The following is an 18,418-nucleotide window of genomic DNA, read 5'->3' on the forward strand; positions in this document are numbered from 1 at the left end:
TTAGATATTGAGCATCTATGACACATAAAGCACTGTTCATAACCCTAAAGGCCTGGTGAGCCTATATTATTCAGATATGTTTCTTACATAAACCATATGCTGCTCTTCATCTTTAGCAATTTTCTTAGTCATGTGTTTCCTCAGTCTCTTTTTTTTTTTTAATAAGCATATTTTATTTAAATAAATCCTCCAGTAGGAAATGGAGAACTCACTGCCTTTACTTAGAAGGCGATGTAAATAGCTATCTGTCAAATTTATATATGCAGCTCACCAACATTCCCTTACTGGAAACATCAGTATTTCAACATCACATCACAGTTCCCAAAAGGACTTTAAAGTCTCAAAATTCCGTGTCTCCTTTGGCTTGCTTCTCTCTTGATTCCACCCAGGCTTTATTAATGGTTCGCTTCATATCATCATCTCCATCTTCATAAATTTTCTTTAGAACATTCATCAATCCCTCACTAGGATCTGTTTCAGTGTCATAGGAGGGCTTCTCTTTTTCTTTGCACTCCTTTTCAACCTGGGTCAGGTAATCCCACCTTGTGTTTTCCACTTTCTTTCTACACAATATAAGAACTGTATCAGTCTTGACTTTTTTTGAACTGCCTTCCACAGAGATGGGTTTCAAGAGATTGTTCACAATCATGGAGTAACTCTTCCCATTTAGATTCTTTACCAAAAGATCAAATGACCTCTCTGTGAAATGCACCTGCACATTCTCAGTGGGAACTTGAACTCCAGTTAACGTAATGTAGATTTTCACAAACTTATCTGACTGATCCCATCCATAATTACTGATTTTCACCGTATAGCCCGTTGTAATGGGAGCAACCACAGCAGCTGGTTTTTCATTATCAAGAAGTTCTGCTTTCTTCTGTGATTTCTGTTGCATCTTGTTCTTGATTTCTGCCTCAATCTTGGATTTTTCAGCTGTAAGGGCATCACGTACTCTTTTCCTAGTAGCCTTTTCCAGCAACACCTTTACCTCTTCTAGATCTTTCTGTAGCTCTTCTGAAGCCATGGGGGCTGGGTCAGGCCGAAGTCCCGAGCTGCAGCCGCGCAGAGGAAGGAACAGGAAACGCCGCGCCGAGCCCTCAAACCCAGCGCAGACGCCTACCCGCACGAGTCGCGGCGCCGCAGCCTGCGCCCACACCGACCCTGCGTAAGACCGCGGCCCACCTTCCGCACGCGACGGATCTGGAACCTTCGCGAGGCAGCCGCCGCCACCGCCCACCGCGAGCACGCACAGCCCGCCAAGCCTGGCTCCACCCACCCTTCCCCGCCTCGCTGAGCCTGGCCTCACCCCTCCCCGCCCCGCCGAGTCTTCCTCAGTCTCTTAACACCTTGCCTGGCCCATCATAGTAGGTGCTGAATAAATGTGTGAACTGAGTGGAATAATTTAGTAGGAAAAGAGAAACACACAAATTGGATAAAACCTGGCAGGCTACGATGAAAATGATTAACAGGTACAAAGTACTTTGTACATTGGGAGATCAGGAGACATTAATTTTGATTAAGGTATCTGGGAATGCCCTGTGGAGTAGGCAGATTTGACTTGGGCCCCAATCATAGGGGCTGAGGCAGGGAGCTTAAAGATGGAAATGACAGTATGAGTTAAGGCTGAGAGGTAGAAGTAAACAGGGTGCGCTTTGTTATCGGGGAGTTATTGGTGGGGGGTGGGGCAGAAGAGTAGGGTAAGCGAATGGGTACCGATGAAAAGAAAAAATGTAGTTGGTTCCTACATTTTGAGGATTTTGATGTGACTGGTCATTCTTTATAGTTTTAAAACGTTTCTGAAAACCACTGCTTTCAATATGGCCAGAGGCATCTTTGGGCAGAGTGGATCTGAGGGATGGCAGGGGTCGGGAAAGTGGCGGGCCAGAGATGACAACTGGCTTGCCCCGGAAGAAGGCAGGGAGTGGGAGGATGGCCGAGACCTTCGGCGGCACAAGAGCAGTTAGTGGCCGATATTCGCCCTGAGGTGAGGAAGGAGTGTCTGCGAGGAGGCGGGACACCCTTAGCAGCTCAGCAGGCAGCAAGAAGCTACAGAACAACGCTTATAAAGACATGTCACCCACACTGGGAGGGCAGCAGCGAAGTCCGCGGCCGCCGGGGTGTTGCCTTTGAGGGAAGTCGCAAGACCCAGCTCCGCCCAACAGCCTCGGGCCCCCTCGCCCCGCCCCGCCACGCCCCGCCCCCGCCCCGCCCCATGCCCTTGCCCCCGCCCCGCCCCATGCCCTTGCCCCCGCCCCGCCCCATGCCCTTGCCCCCGCCCCGCCCCATGCCCTTGCCCCCGCCCCTCGCCCACTCGCACCCTCGCCCAGCCTCATGCCCTCGCCCCGCCCCTCGCCTCTCGCCCCGCCTCCAGCGCTCCCCGTCAGGTTCAAAGCCTCCTCCCGCCTAAGGTCTTCAGCCCAGCCAGGCTGCCCTTCTTCCCTGCGGAGGGAGGGCCTGGGCGGTCGGGTTGGCGGGAGGGAGGTTACCTTTCCCGGTCTCGCTCCGGCCGCCCGATCCGGGAGGAAGCAGCGGCGAGGTCTGCGGGCGGCATGGCGGGAGCTCAGGACGAGCGCGGGCGGGGCCCCGCGGCAGGGGAGCAGCTGCAGCAGCAACACGTCTCTTGCCAGGTCTTCCCCGAGCGTCTGGCCCAGGGGAATCCCCAGCAAGGGTTCTTCTCCAGCTTCTTCACCAGCAACCAGAAGTGCCAGCTTAGGCTCCTGAAGACGCTGGAGACAAGTAGGAGCCATGACCTGGAGGCTGGGGTTCGGCAGAATGGGTCTGAGACCGGGTGGGCGAGGAAGGGCCTGGGCAACACCTGGCCGGGAGCTGCAGGTTCAGCCTCAGGGCTGAATGAACCAGGTTCAGCACAGAGTCTAGGCAAACTGGGCATCATGGAGGCTGGGTTGGGAGCTTGGGGCTCAGTTTCTCCACTAGAGGTGGCGCTGAGACCCTTTTCGTCGCTGTTTTTGGCTTGTGGAATGAATTTGTCTGCCCTTTTTTGTCACTCACTGTTGTGACAGATCCTCCGATTTCTTACATAAGTTATGCAGCCACATTGTGACTTCAGGGTAAGGGTGAGGCCGAGTTTTAAAGCGCCAGCTAGGTTAATTAAGGCACACAAAGGCTGTAAAAATGTAAAAATGTAATTAAGGCATACAAAGGCTGTAAAAATGTAAAAACAGTTTTGCAAACCTACCCTTCCTTGGAAGCGGTTCTTAGCCTTCGTGCATGAATGGGCTTCAGATCGTAGAAATCCCTGAAATGGTCTGTGAAATCGTGTGTGTGTGTGTGTGTGTGTGTGTGTGTGTGTGTGTGTGTGTGTGTGTGTGTGCCCCTAAATGCATTTTTTTTTTTTTTTTTCTGACGGAGTCTCGCTCTGTCGCCCAGGCTGGGGTGCAGTGGCGCGATCTCGGCTCACTGCAAGCTCCGCCTACTGGGTTCACGCCGTTCTCCTGCCTCAGCCTCCCGAGTAGCTGGGACTACAGGCGCTCGCCACCACGCCCTGCTAATTTTTTGTATTTTTAGTAGAGACGGGTTTTCACCGTGTTAGCCAGGATGGTCTTGATCTCCTGACCTTGTGATCCGCCCGCCTCGGCCTCCCAAAGTGCTGGGATTACAGGCGTGAGTCACCGCGCCCGGCCCTAAGAGTATTTTTTTTTGGTCGGGGGAGAGAGTTAATAGCTTCATCATATTCTCAAAGAGGCCAACGACCCCACAAAGGTTAAGAACTGCTGTGGGTTAAACAGGGACACAACTGCCCATTGACAAATTTCTCTCCCGTCCCAGAGACATTGCACTAGAGAAGATTTCTTAATTCCTTTACATTGACATAGACTTCTTAAGTTTACTTTCAGATACATTTAGAAAATTAGTCTTAAACGTACTTGTCCCAAAGCAAGGTTACTATTTCATAGCTGGTCAGTCACAGTTCAAAAGTCAACCACCGAAAGATTTTCCAACCTTCTTGGGATTACCTGCTTGTAGAGACTCAGGGAGGTAGGAGGAGGAAGGGGAGTCGAGGGTATAAGGGGAGAGAATGATGATATTGTACTTACTGTACAAATATGTATTGAGTGCCTCCCAGGTTCTGGTGGGGGAAGTAGAAAGATGAGTTAGCACCCTGCCTTGAAGGTGCTTCAAAGTGGAATAGAGTGGAAAGAGTATGGGTTGCAGTTAGATGTGGGTTCAAATGCGGATCCCTTTCCTCAGTTGTGGAAGAGTGACTTAACTTCTCTGATCCTCACTATCCTTATTATAGAAAAAGAGAAGGGGAAAAATGCCTCTTTTAGGGTTGTTGTGAAGAATAGATTTTATGGGGCTGGGTACGGTGGCTCATGCCTGCAATCTCAGCACTTTGGGGAGCCAAGGCAGGGGGATTGCTTGAGCTCAGATGTTTAAGACCAGCCTGGGTAATATAGGGAGACCCTGTCTCTATAAAAAATAAAAAAACTAGCTGGATGTGGTGGCTCATGCCTGCAGTCCCAGCTATTTAGGAGGCTGAGGCAGGAGATTTGCTTGAACCCAGGAGGCTGAGGCTGCAGTGAGCTATGATTGCATCACTGCACTCCAGCCTGGGCAACAGAGCGAGACCCTGTCTAAAAAAAAAAAAAGTATTGATTTTATGAATGTAAAGTACTAGCATATCAGGAGCTGAGCTGAATAAATGGTAGCTGTTTTTACAGTGGAAGGGCCACACAGTGGAGGAAGAGTGGAAATAGATAGGATGTGAGGAAGGTGGGGTGCTGAACATGAGCCCCAGTAGGAATCAATGGACCTTGATCTTCCAAGGGCAGGGTGGCTGGGAGGGCCTGTTGGTAGTATTAAAGTGTCAACCTGCAGCTTTAAAATCCTATCCCTGGGTGGGGCGTGGTGGTGGAAACCAGGCCTCATGGGAGACTCTTTTTTTTTTTTTTTTTTTCCCACCAAAGCAATTTTATTCTCAATATTGCTGCAGGTCCTTTTTGAAGTACTAAACCATGGTGCTGCCTGCATTTTTTTTTTTTTAAGTACAAGGACTACAGACTTTTGAAACTGTTTTAATTTTGTAAAATTCTCCTAGTTGCATGAATAATAATGTCCTTAATATGGTGCTTGCTCCCTGGTATTCACTCAATTAATAATACTTATTGTTAACAATAATTATTCCACTGTGAACACTCTTGCAAGGGGCAGGTTGGTAAAGCAGTAACCTATACCTGACTTTCTCAACTCACATTTCTTTTTCTTACCTATTTTTGCCTTCAACGTTTTTTTTAAACCTTAGTCTCTTTTTCACTTTTTTTGGGTTATATAATTGGCTGTGCATTTATATTCTCAGAGAAGACGCCTATGTGAAGAGTTAATATCAGAGGCATTTGGGTTCCTTGTACTTTCATGTAGTAGTCATGGGCCCATAGAGTCTTAGATGTGGAAGGGCCCTCAGGAATCATCTAGACCTCCCTGTCCCCTTACAGGGAAACCTCTGTGCTGTTGCTGGCCAGATACTCTACAGACCTCTCCTGGAATACAGTTACCTGTTCCTTGAGGCTCTTTCAATCTACTGTCTATTGTTTCACCAGCTTTAATTGTTGGAGAAAAATCCTTTCTCATACTGAGCTGAAATCTGCCACATGTAACTTCCATACTTTGGTCCTTGTTCTGCCCTTTGAGGAAATATTAACTGATTCTAGTCCCACATGGCACCCCTTCAATACTTGAAAGTACTGTCGTCCTAGTTAAGTCTTCTGTCTCCTTTCCAACCCCCCAAATCCTTTCTTGCTTCTTACTGGAAATAGTCCTGTAGTACCCTAGTCACCATCCTGTGTGGAAGAGCTTCAGTGGCAGGTCCCATTTAGAAGGTGGTAGTACTCAGCATGGGACATGGTGTTGCCAGTATGATCTGATCAGGACAGAACAGTGTGGCTACTGGCTTCCTCAAATCTAGGTACTGTGCTGTTGTTCACTTCTAAGAATGTGGCCCTAGATTCCCTGAGTCTTTTGGTATATACCGTAATACAACTTGTTTGATCATTTAACTAAAAATGAACTTTAAAAGCATAGTTGATATTGTCTAAGATGCTTAGTAGTACCATCTTGGTATTTGTATTAGTGTTTTATTTCAGTACAAACTTGCTTTGATGTTGATTTAAGCTTGGCCTCTCATGTCAATTTTTACCAATTTTAAGATAACATTACTTTTTTTTTTAAACAGAGTCACTCTATCGTCCAGGCTGGAGTGCAGTGGTGTGATCTCAGCTCACTGTAACATCTGTCTTCTGGGTTCAAGTGATTCTCATGCCTCAGCTTCCCAAGTAGCTGGGACTACAGGCATGTGCCACCATGCCCAGCTAATTTTTGTATTTTTAGTAGAGACGGGGTTTGCCATGTTGGTCAGGCTGGGCTTGAACTCCTGGCCTCAAATGATCCACCTGCCTCAACCTCCTAAAGTGCTGGGATTACAGGCATGAGCCACTGCATCTGGCCTGTGAGTTACTTTTTGATAATATCTTACACTGCTATTTGGGTAGTTTAATTGGTGCTACTTTTCCAATTAACTTACTTAATTAAATCAATATCTTTTCTAGATCCATATGTCAAACTTCTGCTTGATGCTATGAAACACTCAGGTTGGTAAGTAACTCTTTTTGAAGTGCTGCTCTGAGGTCTGGCTGTTGAAAACAAAAACCAAGTTCTCTTCTTAAGAGAACTGCTTAGGATTTCTCTGAGGTCACGAAGTCTTTTCCATAGGGTAAATAGAGGTAGTTGGCTGCATTGTCTCCAGACAGGCCTTGTTCTCTTTGGACATCTTCTGCCCTAACTCATGTTTTTTTTTTTTTTTGAGATAGAGTCTCGCTTTTGTTGTCCAGGCGGGAGTGCATTGGCGCTGTCTCGGCTCACTGCAACCTCCGTCTCCCAGGTTCAAGCAATTCTTCTCCCTCAGTCTCCCAAGTAGCTGGGTTTACAGGCGCACGCCACCATGCCCGGCTAATTTTTGTATTTTTAGTAGAAATAGGGGTCTCACCATTTTGACCAGACTGGTCTTGAACTCCTGTCCTCAAGTGATCCACCCACCTCGGCCTCCCAAAGTGCTGGGATTATAGGTGTGAGCCACTGTGCCAGCCCAGCTCATTTTCTAGCTCTTACCATTCACCTTGGGTGATTAATAAAGACAGTACTCAAAATTTTCTTGTAAGTAATTACCAAGCCTAGCCTTTCTGTGACACCAGCCTGAGCACTGTTTTTAATGGAAAAGAAATCTCAGCTTGTTATGTAGGAACCTTGCAGATGTTGTATAACTTTGAGGGGTTTAAAGGAAGTGACTTCTGGCATCCAGTTCTTAACATTCTGGCCCAAGGGCAGGAACTCCAGCATACTTGCAATATGGCCATAATCAGTTGAACAAATTTTTTTTTTTTTGAGACGGAGTTTTGCTCTTTTTTTTGCCCAGGCTGGAATGCAGTGGCGCGATCTCGGCTTACTGCAACCTCCGCCTCCCGGGTTCAAGCAATTCTCCTGCCTCAGCCTCCTGAGTAGCTGGGATTATAGGCGTCCACCACCACCCCGGCTAATTTTGTATTTTTAGTAGAGATGGGTGTTCTCCATGTTGGTCAGGCTGGTCTTGAACTCCCGACCTCAGGTGATCCACCTGCCTCGGCCTCCCAAAGTGTTGGGATTAGAGGCGTGAGCCACCGTGCCTGGCGGACAAATGTTTTATGGAATCATATCTGTAGAATTTGAACTAGAATGGATTTTGTGTACAACCTCCTTATTTTACAGGTGAGATAACAGTCCTGAAGATGTTGTTTCTTTCCCAAGGTTTCCTATGTGTTAGTAGTAGAGGGGATTTACTATATGGTGGAGGGTCTCCTGAGTCCTGGCCCAGGGCTGTTTGCCACATACACACTGTTTCTGGACATTGTCTCTTTTTCTTGCCTTTTAGTGCTGTTAACAAAGATAGACACTTTTCTTGCGAAGACTGTAATGGAAATGTCAGTGGAGGTTTTGATGCTTCAACATCTCAGGTAGGCATTATTGCCAAATTGTTTCCTTCCCTTTAATCCTCTCTCTTTATTTTTTTTGAGCATCTTCCACATGCTCGGCATTCTGTTTGGTAGACTTTATGTAGGACTAAAAAAGTGAATTAGTTATCCTTACTCTAAGGAGTTTACTCTTAAAATCTCTTAAGGAGTTTACAACCTTACAGGAAAGATAAGACATGAACACAGATAATTACAAAATGAGGAAAGCTAAACCATTTTAGGTGGGCTTGGTTACCACAATGGAACAGTGATGTGATTGATTGAAAGATGCCAACAGATTCAACTAGAGGATATAAAGCCTCCTTAGGGGCAGAGCAGGGGCAGAGCTGGGGCAGCATGAGCAAAAGTGCATGCTAGGAAACTGCATGGCACGTGTAGGGAATGGCATATTGTGTAGTTTATCTGGAGAGCAGGAACATGTGGGGAATGAGGGAAAATAGGATTGGAAAGAAATGTAAGCCCTGTGGTGGGAGGCTTTGAATGCTAAATTAAAGGGTTTTTACCTTTACGTGGTGAGAAGTGATACTGCCTGTGAAAATTTTTTATTAGGGGAGTTTTCTAATCTGCACAATATGGGCAACAATTCTATCTATTTTATGGAATGATTATGAGAATTTAATGAGATATCTCTTATAGAGTTTCTTATCTTAGCGCCTGGCCCATAATAAGCATTCAATAAATTTTATTATTAGTTTTAAGTCATCAGAGGGTTTCGACAGAGTCTTGGAGGTGGTAGATAATGTCATGTGATGATGGTAAATGATGGTGTTATAAGTAACTGTTTCCCACTTGAATGTATAATTCATACTTAACTACACTTAACTGTTTCCTGCTGGAGAATTTTATATGTATTTAGGTTATTTATAGCATTTTTACAGTAATCATGTGAAGTGGCAATATAGAACAAGGATGAGAAGTCTAGATTTTGGAGTCAGACTTGAGTTCAAATCCTAGTTTCCCTGCTTATTATCTGTGGGGCTTGGGCAAGTTATTTTTCTTCTTCTCAGTTTCCTCATTTGTAAACTGGTAATAACAATACCTATAGCTCTCAAAATGGCTCTGGATAAGTTCACCCCCTTCTCGGTCCCCCCAGGGTTAAATAGAGTGCACATCTTGAACTTTCATCCTAATTCTCAGCAGTGTTGAACACAGTTGGGCACCCTCTCCTTTTATTTTATTATTATTTTTTAAATTATTATTGTTTTTGAGACAGAGTCTTACTCTGTCACCCAGGCTGGAATGCAGTGGTGCAATATGGGCTCACTGCAACCTCTGCCTCCTGAGTTCAAGTGATTCTCCTGCCTCAGCCTCCTGAGTAGCTCGGATTGCAGGCATGTGCCACCATGCCCAGCTAATTTTTGTATTTTTAGGAGAGACAGGGTTTCGCCATATTGGCCAGGCTGGTCTCGAACCCCTGACCTCAGGTGATCCACCCATCTTGGCCTCCCAAACTGCTAGGATTACAGGCATGAGCCATCGTGCCTGGCCTATTTTTTTAAATGAAAATTTTTATTATGAAGTATCTCATTCATACAGAAGAGTAAAACATCTATATGTACACTTTCAGTAATAATAAAGTGCACACCTACATAACCACCACCCAGACTAGAGAAAAAGAACATTACTAGGACTTCAGAAGCCTTTGTGGTCCTCTTGAATCAGGTCCTTTTCCCTTCCTTATCCTGACTTTTGTGGTAAACATTCCCTGCTTTTCTGAATGGCTTTACCATCTACATATACAATCCAACAGTATGTTATTTAGTTGCCTGCTTTTGAGCTTTATACATGTTATACTTTGAGTTTTATGTAGCATTTTGTAGTATTATGAAATTGTACAATATATAGTCTCCAATTACTTTCCACCTTCAGCATTGTGAGATTCTTTCTTCTTGTTGTGTGTACCTCCCTGGTTTATTTAGTTTCCCTGTTATATAGTATTTATTCCATTGTGTGTTTATACTACAGTTTACTCTAATATTGATTGTTTCCAACTTTGTTATTATGAACAATGCTGTTATGAATATTCTTGACCTTCGCTACTGGTGCACATGTGCAAGAGTTTCTCTAAGGTATATGCTCAAGAGCAGAATTACTGGGTCATATAGTTTGTATACACTTGACTTCAGCTATTAATGCCAAATATTTTCTTTGGTTTCTAGTATACAGCACTCTTCTGGTTGCTCCTTTGCTAGCTTACCTTCCTCTACTAGCATTTAAATGTCCAAGTCCCTCAATCCTTGGTCATAGAGCCCCTTCTTTTCTTACTCTGTACTCTGCCAAGGAGGTCTCATCAATTTTCTGGGGTCAAAGCTCACTTTTAAGAACTCCACATTCCATATATCCAAGTGCCCATTTAACACCTCTACTTGAGCATCTTTTTATTTATTAATTTTTATTTTTAATGAAAAAAAATTTTTTTGGGACAGGGTCTTGCTCTGTCACCTAGGCTGGAGTGCAGTGGCGCAATCTTGGCTCACTACAGCCTTGAATTCCTAGGCTCAAGTGATCCTCCCATCTCAGCCTCCTGAGTAGTTGGGACTACAGGAGTGCATCACTGGACCCGGCTAACTTTTAAAATTTTTTGTAGAGATGAGGTCTCGCTATGTTGCCCAGGCTGGTCTTAAACTCCTGGCCTCAAATGATCCTTCCACCTCAGCCTCCCAAAGTGCTGGGATTACAAGTGAGAGCCACTGCTCCCCGCCTACTTAAGTGTCTTAAAGACACTTCAGACTTGAAATGTGTAAGTCCAAATTCATGATTGTTACCATCCCCCATCCCCACCCAACCCAGTCTTTTAATTTTGCATATCTCAGTGGATGGTGCTACCATTGATCCTATTAGCCAAGCCAGAAATTTATGGATCATCTTTGATACCCCTGATTCCTTCCCCATATTCTATCAACATATTTTGTCTAATTTACCTCCTAAATAACTCTTTCGGCTTCCACCATTCTAGCTGAAGTGCTGTTCTCTCTTGCCTAGGATATTAGCCTTCAGCTAATTTCTCTGCATCCAGTTTTGGCCATCTCCTGCCTATTCTTCCAACTATAGTTAAAAGGATAAAAGCAAAATAAAACCAAAGCAGTCTTCTGTTTCAACATTCTCTTTATCCTGAGAGCTTCCCATTGCTCTTAGGGTAAAGACAAAGTCTTCAGGGATTTGGCCCCCCGACCTCACCAGCCGTATCTGTTGCCTACCACCCCCACCGCTGTGCTTCAACTCTAGAGCTCTCCTTTTAGCTTCTCAAGCATTTTCTTCCGTCAACCCTTCCTCTACGCTTTGCATAGGTTTTTCTCTCTGCCTAGAATACTCCCTTCCCCTCCGCACCTCAAATTTCACTTCCATTCATCCATTAGATACCAGTTTAACTATTCCTTCCACAGAGAAACCTTTCCCCACCTCCAGAGTAGGTCAGGCATTCTTTCTTTTTCTTTTTCTTTCTTTCTTTATTTTTTTTGACACAAGGTCTCCCTTTCTTGCCCAGGCTGGAGTTCAGTGGCATGTTCCTGGCTCACTGCAGCACCAACCTCCTGGGCTCAAGTGATCCTCCTACCTCAGCCTCCCAAGTAGCTGGGACTATAGGCATGTGCCACCATGCCTGGCTAATTTTTATTTTTATTTTTTTATAGAGATGGGGTTTTGCTCTGTTGCCCAGGCTGATCCCGAACTCCTGGGCTCAAGCAATCTGCCTGCCTCAGCCTCTCAAAGTACTGGGATTACAGGCATGAGCCACTGCACCCAACCTCATTGTATATGCTCATGATAATCTGGATTTTTTTCATGACAACTGTCATTGCATGTATGTAAACATTTTGGTAAATATTTGGTTAATTTCTGTCTCCATCAGTAGATTATAATCTATTATTAGGTCTCAATAAGTATTAGTTGAATCAATGGATGTTGAATGAATGTATATAAATAGCTGGCACATATCCCAGTGTCTGGCAGTAGTACACAATCAATGGCAGCTATTACTATTAGGATCCCTCGTGTCTTTCTTATTCTTATAGGGTCCTGCTCAGTGTGCTGTTGCGTTTTGCACTTCTTTCTGAAGGTCTTTCTGAGGAGTTTTCCCTGGCATTTTCCCTCATTCTAGTAAAATGAGGACAGTGGTGGTCATTCCTTGTTCATTCAATGCTCATTCAGAAACTTGATACGAAGTATTTTACATATATTCTCATTTAATTCTCACAGTTCTATGAGGTAGGTACCCTAATTATCTCCTTTTTATAGTTGAGGAAACTGAGGTACAGAGAGATTAAGAAACTTGCCCAAGGTCACTGAGTTAGTAAGGGGTGGAGCTGGAATTTGAATCTGTGTGCTTCATTCCAAAGCCCACTCTCTTAGCCATAATGCTGTGGAGTCCGAGACAGACTAGTATGATCAACCCAGTGAGGATGGTGTGTGAATACGTGTCCTTAATCTAAGAACTGCTGTAGTCCAGAGAGAGGAGAAGGGAGAAGTTAGTCACTGGGCGAGGCAATTGGAGCATGTACACTTAGGACTGGGACTTGTCCCATGGGTAGATGTGCGGCCAGTGGAGAAGAGTGGGTAGAGATATTCCAGGCAGGTGAGCTTGTGGGGGATAGGTGAGGTCATGTGGGAGAGAAGACTGAGTATATGAAAGGAGATTTTAGAAATCACTGAACTTCTTTTATTTTGGTGTCTCCTAGATAGTTTTGTGCCAGAATAATATCCATAATCAGGCCCATATGAACAGAGTGGTCACACACGAGCTCATTCATGCATTTGATCATTGTCGTGCCCATGTCGACTGGTTCACCAACATCAGACATTTGGCATGCTCAGAGGTGAGTTTTATTGTATTTTTCTCCAGAACACTCTATGCTTGAATATTTTATTCAAGTGTAATTTATTTAAATGTATTCCTTTTCCTACTGTCATAGTTCTACCTTAGTCTTGAATTTCTGTTTTTAACTAACATTGAATACCATTTTTGATATACAGCTAGATAAATTTAAAGTGTATTTTTAGAATTCTCTTAACTATATCCTGTAAGTCCTAGTAATAGTGATGACTGACTTTAATAAGCTATTAATTTTTTCCTATGGAATACATTTTATAATGTGAAAAAATAATAATTAAAATTTACTGAGGGCTGTGTTCCAAACACTGTTCTGTTTGCACAGATTCTTATTTAATCTTCACAATAACCTACTGAGATAGATATTATACTATTATTGTCCCTGTTTTACGTATGTGGAAAGTGAGACAGTTGTTTAGATTCCAAAGTTAGTAAGTGGCAGAGGCAGGATTACAACCAGTGTTTTTAACTAGCTTGCCTGGCTGCCTTCCATAGAGCTCCTTGCTTGCCCTAGAGTAAAACATGCTCTTTTCAAAAATACAACATAAAAACATATTTATTACTAAGCATGTTGGATTGCTCTTGGAATATGCTCCTAGAGAGAGCATATTCTGCATATGCATATACTTGGATGTCATTAATTGAAGAGTTAATTAAAATAATCTAAATCTCAAGCCTATACTTTATAACTTAGATTATTTTCCCTTTCTCTTGAAATTAATATGTAGCCCCCTGCATCTAATTATAATTCCAATTATTTGGAGAATAGACTGAAACCTGAGTTTTTAAATAGGTCTCTCTGTTGGGTACTGTGAGAATTAATGCCTTTTAGCTAGTTAAAGTGTGTTAAGTACTTTGAGCTCCTCAGAGGAATGAGGCCATAATATTGAAGAAGGAACAAGAAGTGGGCCATTCTGTTAGCAATGAATTAGCAAAAATGTGGTCAGGCTGCCTGTAGAATCTATGTGGGTAGTTCTAAGACTTTTTCATTCATTAAAGTATAGTAAATCTGAAAATATGTCCTAATTTCAGGCAGTCATGCTCATAGCGTGACCAGTTTGGAATGTTCTTGATTCTTTGTGTTTTGTATTGCTTCATTTTTCACAGGACAATCAAGTCCCTAGAGGAAGGTCATGAACTTATACAGGTTTGAGGGAAGCTCCAAGAGAGATTCAGGCTAGGGTTGGGAGGGGCATATTCTCAAAGTGTCTCAGATATTAATGCATTCAATTTTAAGCTCACATTGAAACTCAGTTTATTTCAAGAATGCTTTCTTGAAGTACTTTTGGCAATTTCTACAAGTATTTGTGTTTTGTAGAGTGTGTAGTTTAACTCTGAGGTCTAGCTCTCTTACTTTTGGTTCCAAAAGAAATTAGTTCTGTCAGTAAAGCTACAGCATAAAGTTTAGAAAATTTCCTTTGGTAGGCAATTGAACTTTTCCCCATCTCTCCAGTGTATTTGGCATTGTCTAGCATAGCTCATAGATATTTGTTCTTGTTGTCAATAGAGTTTAAAAAGTCCTTTAAGAAGAAGTCTTACAAATACTCTTTTCTCAGACAAAGATGCTAATTTTATATTCTTTTCTAATTTTTAAAAATTGGTTGATATCATAAAGATATATAGAGCATGAGCATTTATTTCTTTTTATTTGTCTTCTGTGTGATAGGTTCGAGCTGCTAACCTTAGTGGAGACTGCTCACTTGTCAATGAAATATTCAGGTTACATTTTGGATTAAAACAACACCATCAGGTAAAAACTAACTTGAAATCACCTCCCCTCCAGAGTGTTACGAATGAAAATAATGAATAAAGAAATGAAAAGTACATTCAGTATTTGAAATTTGAAAGAACTTCCCATGTGAAAAGAATACAAAGTATGTACCATTTAAACAAAGTAGATGGAATTTAGTTCTACTTTATAATTATGGGCAAGCTATGTGACTCAATGACTGTGTGAGATAGTTTAATAATGAAAAAAGGCCTGGCGCGGTGGCTCATGCCTCCCAGCAGTTTGGGAGGCCGAGGTGGATGGATCACAAGGTCAGGAGATCGAGACCAGCGTGGCCAACATGGTGAAACCCCGTGTCTACTAAAAATACAAAAAAATTAGCTGGGCGTGGTGGTGCACACCTGTAGTCCCAACTACTCTGGAGGCTGAGGCAGGAGAATCGCTTGAATCTGGGAGATGGAGGTTGCAGTGAGCTGAGATCATGCCACTGCACTCCAGCCTGGGCCACAGAGTGAGACTCCATCTCAAAAAAAAAAAAAAAAAGTAGCTAAGATCTTGCATCTGGGATACTTTTCGATGGGGGTGGATAAGGAATGGAAATGAAATCACAGCATGTCTTACTGTTATTCTAACAATTCTTGACTTCTATTTTGAATCTACCATAGCATTCTGGAGACAAAAGATGTAATCCCTTCCAGAACAGAGAGTGTGTTGCTGCACAAGTTATGGCTATGTGTCGGTGTATCTGTAAAGGCTATATAATGTGATAGAAAACCTTTGGCTTAGCACAGACTTGAGTATGATGAGCTTAGCTGAGAGGGATTTGTGTAAACAAAACAAAAACAAAAAACAAAAGAGAGCTATAAGGCAAGATTATCTTGCTAGAAAGGCTTTGAGATCTGTATTAGGTGGACGTGGGGAGAGGAAGTATAGGACTCATGGATTGATAATGAATGTGAGCAGTTCTGCCTGGGCCTGTGTCCACATTTAGGAGAAAGGCTGGTCAGTCATTTTCTACAGTAAGAGCCTGCTGAGTCAGTTTGTGAAGTATGTGAGCATCACGATATCAGTTCCAACTAGATGAAAAAAGATAGGCTTAGGACAACAGGAAGGCCCTTGGTTTTCTGGAGAAGACAGTAACTCAACTCTGGAGTGGGGGGTGGAAAGTCACAGTGAGCTACTCAGAAATTGTGAACTTAGTGAATGGGAGGGAGAAGAAAAGCCTCCTGCCTGGAAAGGGTGATTACTCTGGACAGTGAGGTGTTCAGCCTCTGTCAGGTCAGCTTAGTGATAGCCAGTGACTTGTCTTGTGCTGCATGTTTCCTGTGCCCTTGAGTCCCTGCTTCTCTGGTGAATTCTGTGTGTTCTGGCTGTCAGTGGAGAGAGTGGAAGCAGGGTACACATCAGCACACCCCTAGAGAAGAGGATAATGTGGTTAAAGCATGTGCTGGCATAGCTCATGGATATCTGCTCTTGACAATAGAGTTTGAAAAATTCCTTAAAAAAAAAACTGTTACATATACTCTGTTTTTAGAAAAATATGCTAATTTTATATTCTTTTCCAATTAAAAAAAATCAGTTGATATACTAAAGAAATAGAGCATGATTTTTTTTTTTTTAATTCACCTTCTATCTTTGTGATAGGTTTGTGATGCACACAATCTTTGAAAGAAGAAGTTTTCCTCTTTTTACCATTGGGTAGCAGCAGCAGAAAACAAATAGAAATAGCAATAGGACAGAAAATATGTGGAGGTAGTAGGAATCTGGCTGAGGGAGAAGAGTTTTAGAGAATGGAGTCCCTGCTTTTGTATAGCATGTACCCAGGAAATAGAAACAGCAAGTACAGTTACTGATTGTAAAATTGAATAGTCATATCTTTATTTTAACAGAAATTTATTATGTCTGAAAAGAAGTAAATCTGTGGTCTACACTTGTGTCTCCCAACCCCGTGGCTTCAGGAGACAAATTTTTGTACCTTTTTTCCCTGGAGGGGAGAAATTTCCTCTCTTTTTAGCAACTGTTGTTTTGGCTTCACATGGTTCTTCCTTTTCTTGTTCCTTTATGCCTGGGGTTTATTTTTTAAAATCAGCGTTTAGTAAAATTCAGGTTGGGAAACACTATATTCCAATGTTAGTGAGTATCTCCAGCTTGAGCACACTGACCAGGCCAATGAAAAACTGGGAACATGCAGAGAAAACGGATGGTTGTCAGGATGCACAGCCATCCAAACCAGTGTTTGATTATTTTTAGGAAAAGGTCAAATGCCATTCTTTTGAGTTTTAGATTGGGCCTCGGGAGAAATAAATGGATTAAAAGCTCTCCAAGAATTGGAATGTCAGGGCCTTATATGTCTTAAATATTTAAATTAGAGTATTGAGAAATTCTAGCCTATTACTATGAAACATTAGGTAAATTATTATCTTAGAACTTTAATATCTGTGTAAAGAACAATCAGGAAAAAAAAGTTGTTTAATTTCCACCCCCCCTAAAAAATTAAGGTACTTTCCAAGTTTGGGTGGATATGTGTATGGTTTCCTGTTGCCTCCAGAGAGGACTTACCCTTCTCAAAGGAAAAGTTATCTAGCATTGGTCAACTGAAAAGAAAGAGAGGTACAGAAGTGAAGTATATTTTAAATTTAATTAAATTTTATCAAAAAGTCAATCAGGACCTTATAGACTTTTTTTTTTTTTTTGGCAATTTTGCAAATTGGGAGATATTGTTTGGCAGACACTGCCAAGAATTTCTGAGGATGACATCTGCTTATATCAGTGGGAAAGATGAGAAAATAGAGAAGGTCTTACTTATGCCTAAATAATTTTAGGTTGAGCTAAAAATACTCCTTAAGTGTTATGGATCTTTGTTCATTTTGTTTTCTTCTTTGGAATGACAGAAATTAGTAAAATAATATGAGGAAATTAATTTTAATTAATTCAGACATTAGATAAAATGTATTATTTCATGATTAAATGTTTATATAAAATTAAAGCTTCATACTCTTCCTTCTTTTTAGACTTGTGTGCGAGACAGAGCCACTCTTTCTATCCTGGCTGTTAGGAATATCAGCAAAGAAGTAGCTAAAAAGGCTGTTGATGAAGTTTTTGAATCTTGTTTCAATGACCATGAACCTTTTGGAAGGATCCCACATAACAAGACTTATGCAAGATATGCTCATAGAGACTTTGAAAACCGTGATCGGTATTATTCAAATATATGAGCACAATGACATTTTTATATTACAGAGCTTCCATCATCATGAAGAAAAAAAAATTTGGTTCTCAAGTGAACAAACATATAAAATGTAAACAATCCCTTCAATCCATATAAAACAGAGAAGACTGTGATTCTAGCATATTATCAGAAAAAGTAACTGTGGCAAAAAATGAAACTGCTTTAAACTCCAAGGCAAAAATTGTATCTTTATAGCTAACCATTTAGTAAATAAATACATTACATTTTTGTATTTTAGTGATTTGTTTTTATTACATGTGATTATTTTAAAATTTGATTATGAAACCTGTGAAGTGTGCTCTTCCATGATGTTGATAGGTGACCACTGTTGGTATTTACATTAAATGTAAAGAAATGTGTACTGATCTCATTGTAGGACACTTATTGAGCTGTTGTTATGATGAAAATTGGAAATAATTCATTCAGTGGTCAATGCTATCCTCTCCCTATTCTTCTTTTGTCATATATGTGGGACCCATATGGCCTAATTTTCTGGGGACAGTCCTGGTTAGATCTTTTTCTTTTAAATAAACGCAGTGCTCGAATTTTAGCTCCAGATCGACTGTAAGAACAAACCAGCAATACCGAGAGGACCCACAGACCCTCTGAAGGAAGCG

The 18,418-nt window shown here is 42.2% G+C and overlaps 2 protein-coding genes across 4 annotated transcripts; one reads left to right on the top strand and one right to left on the bottom strand.

The window, feature by feature from the left end:
- Positions 1 to 148: 148 nt before the first annotated feature.
- LOC100448474 (calcyclin-binding protein-like) lies at positions 149 to 1,275 on the bottom strand. Its single transcript, XM_054527325.2, has one exon. It carries the CDS (start codon positions 1,022 to 1,024, stop codon positions 341 to 343), a length of 684 nt encoding a protein of 227 aa, XP_054383300.1. The 5' UTR covers positions 1,025 to 1,275; the 3' UTR covers positions 149 to 340.
- A 1,040-nt stretch (positions 1,276 to 2,315) lies between these two features.
- ATP23 (ATP23 metallopeptidase and ATP synthase assembly factor homolog) lies at positions 2,316 to 18,166 on the top strand. Of its 3 annotated transcripts, XM_024257320.3 has the most exons (7): positions 2,359 to 2,536; positions 2,628 to 2,736; positions 6,564 to 6,609; positions 7,919 to 8,000; positions 12,692 to 12,829; positions 14,510 to 14,593; positions 17,584 to 18,166. In XM_024257320.3, exons 3-7 carry the CDS (start codon positions 6,593 to 6,595, stop codon positions 17,785 to 17,787), a joined length of 525 nt encoding a protein of 174 aa, XP_024113088.1. In that variant the 5' UTR covers positions 2,359 to 2,536; positions 2,628 to 2,736; positions 6,564 to 6,592; the 3' UTR covers positions 17,788 to 18,166. The 3 variants fall into 3 exon arrangements, with proteins under 3 accessions (XP_024113087.1, XP_024113088.1, XP_054383301.1); XM_024257319.3 differs by having other exon boundaries at positions 2,316 to 2,736; XM_054527326.2 differs by lacking the exons at positions 2,359 to 2,536; positions 2,628 to 2,736 and adding an exon at positions 6,215 to 6,463.
- Positions 18,167 to 18,418: the final 252 nt, after the last annotated feature.

Source organism: Pongo abelii, chromosome 10 (genome assembly GCF_028885655.2).
Source record: "Pongo abelii isolate AG06213 chromosome 10, NHGRI_mPonAbe1-v2.0_pri, whole genome shotgun sequence".
Lineage (NCBI taxonomy): Eukaryota > Metazoa > Chordata > Mammalia > Primates > Hominidae > Pongo > Pongo abelii.

Excerpts from the sequence above, each read along its gene's own strand:
- LOC100448474 (XM_054527325.2), bottom strand. The coding sequence starts at position 1,024 with ATGGCTTCAGAAGAGCTACAGAAAGATCTAGAAGAGGTAAAGGTGTTG.
- ATP23 (XM_024257319.3), top strand. The coding sequence starts at position 2,550 with ATGGCGGGAGCTCAGGACGAGCGCGGGCGGGGCCCCGCGGCAGGGGAG. Across the intron at positions 12,830-14,509 it reads GACATTTGGCATGCTCAGAG|GTTCGAGCTGCTAACCTTAG; the intron begins GTGAGTTTTATT and ends TCTGTGTGATAG. Across the intron at positions 14,594-17,583 it reads GATTAAAACAACACCATCAG|ACTTGTGTGCGAGACAGAGC; the intron begins GTAAAAACTAAC and ends CCTTCTTTTTAG.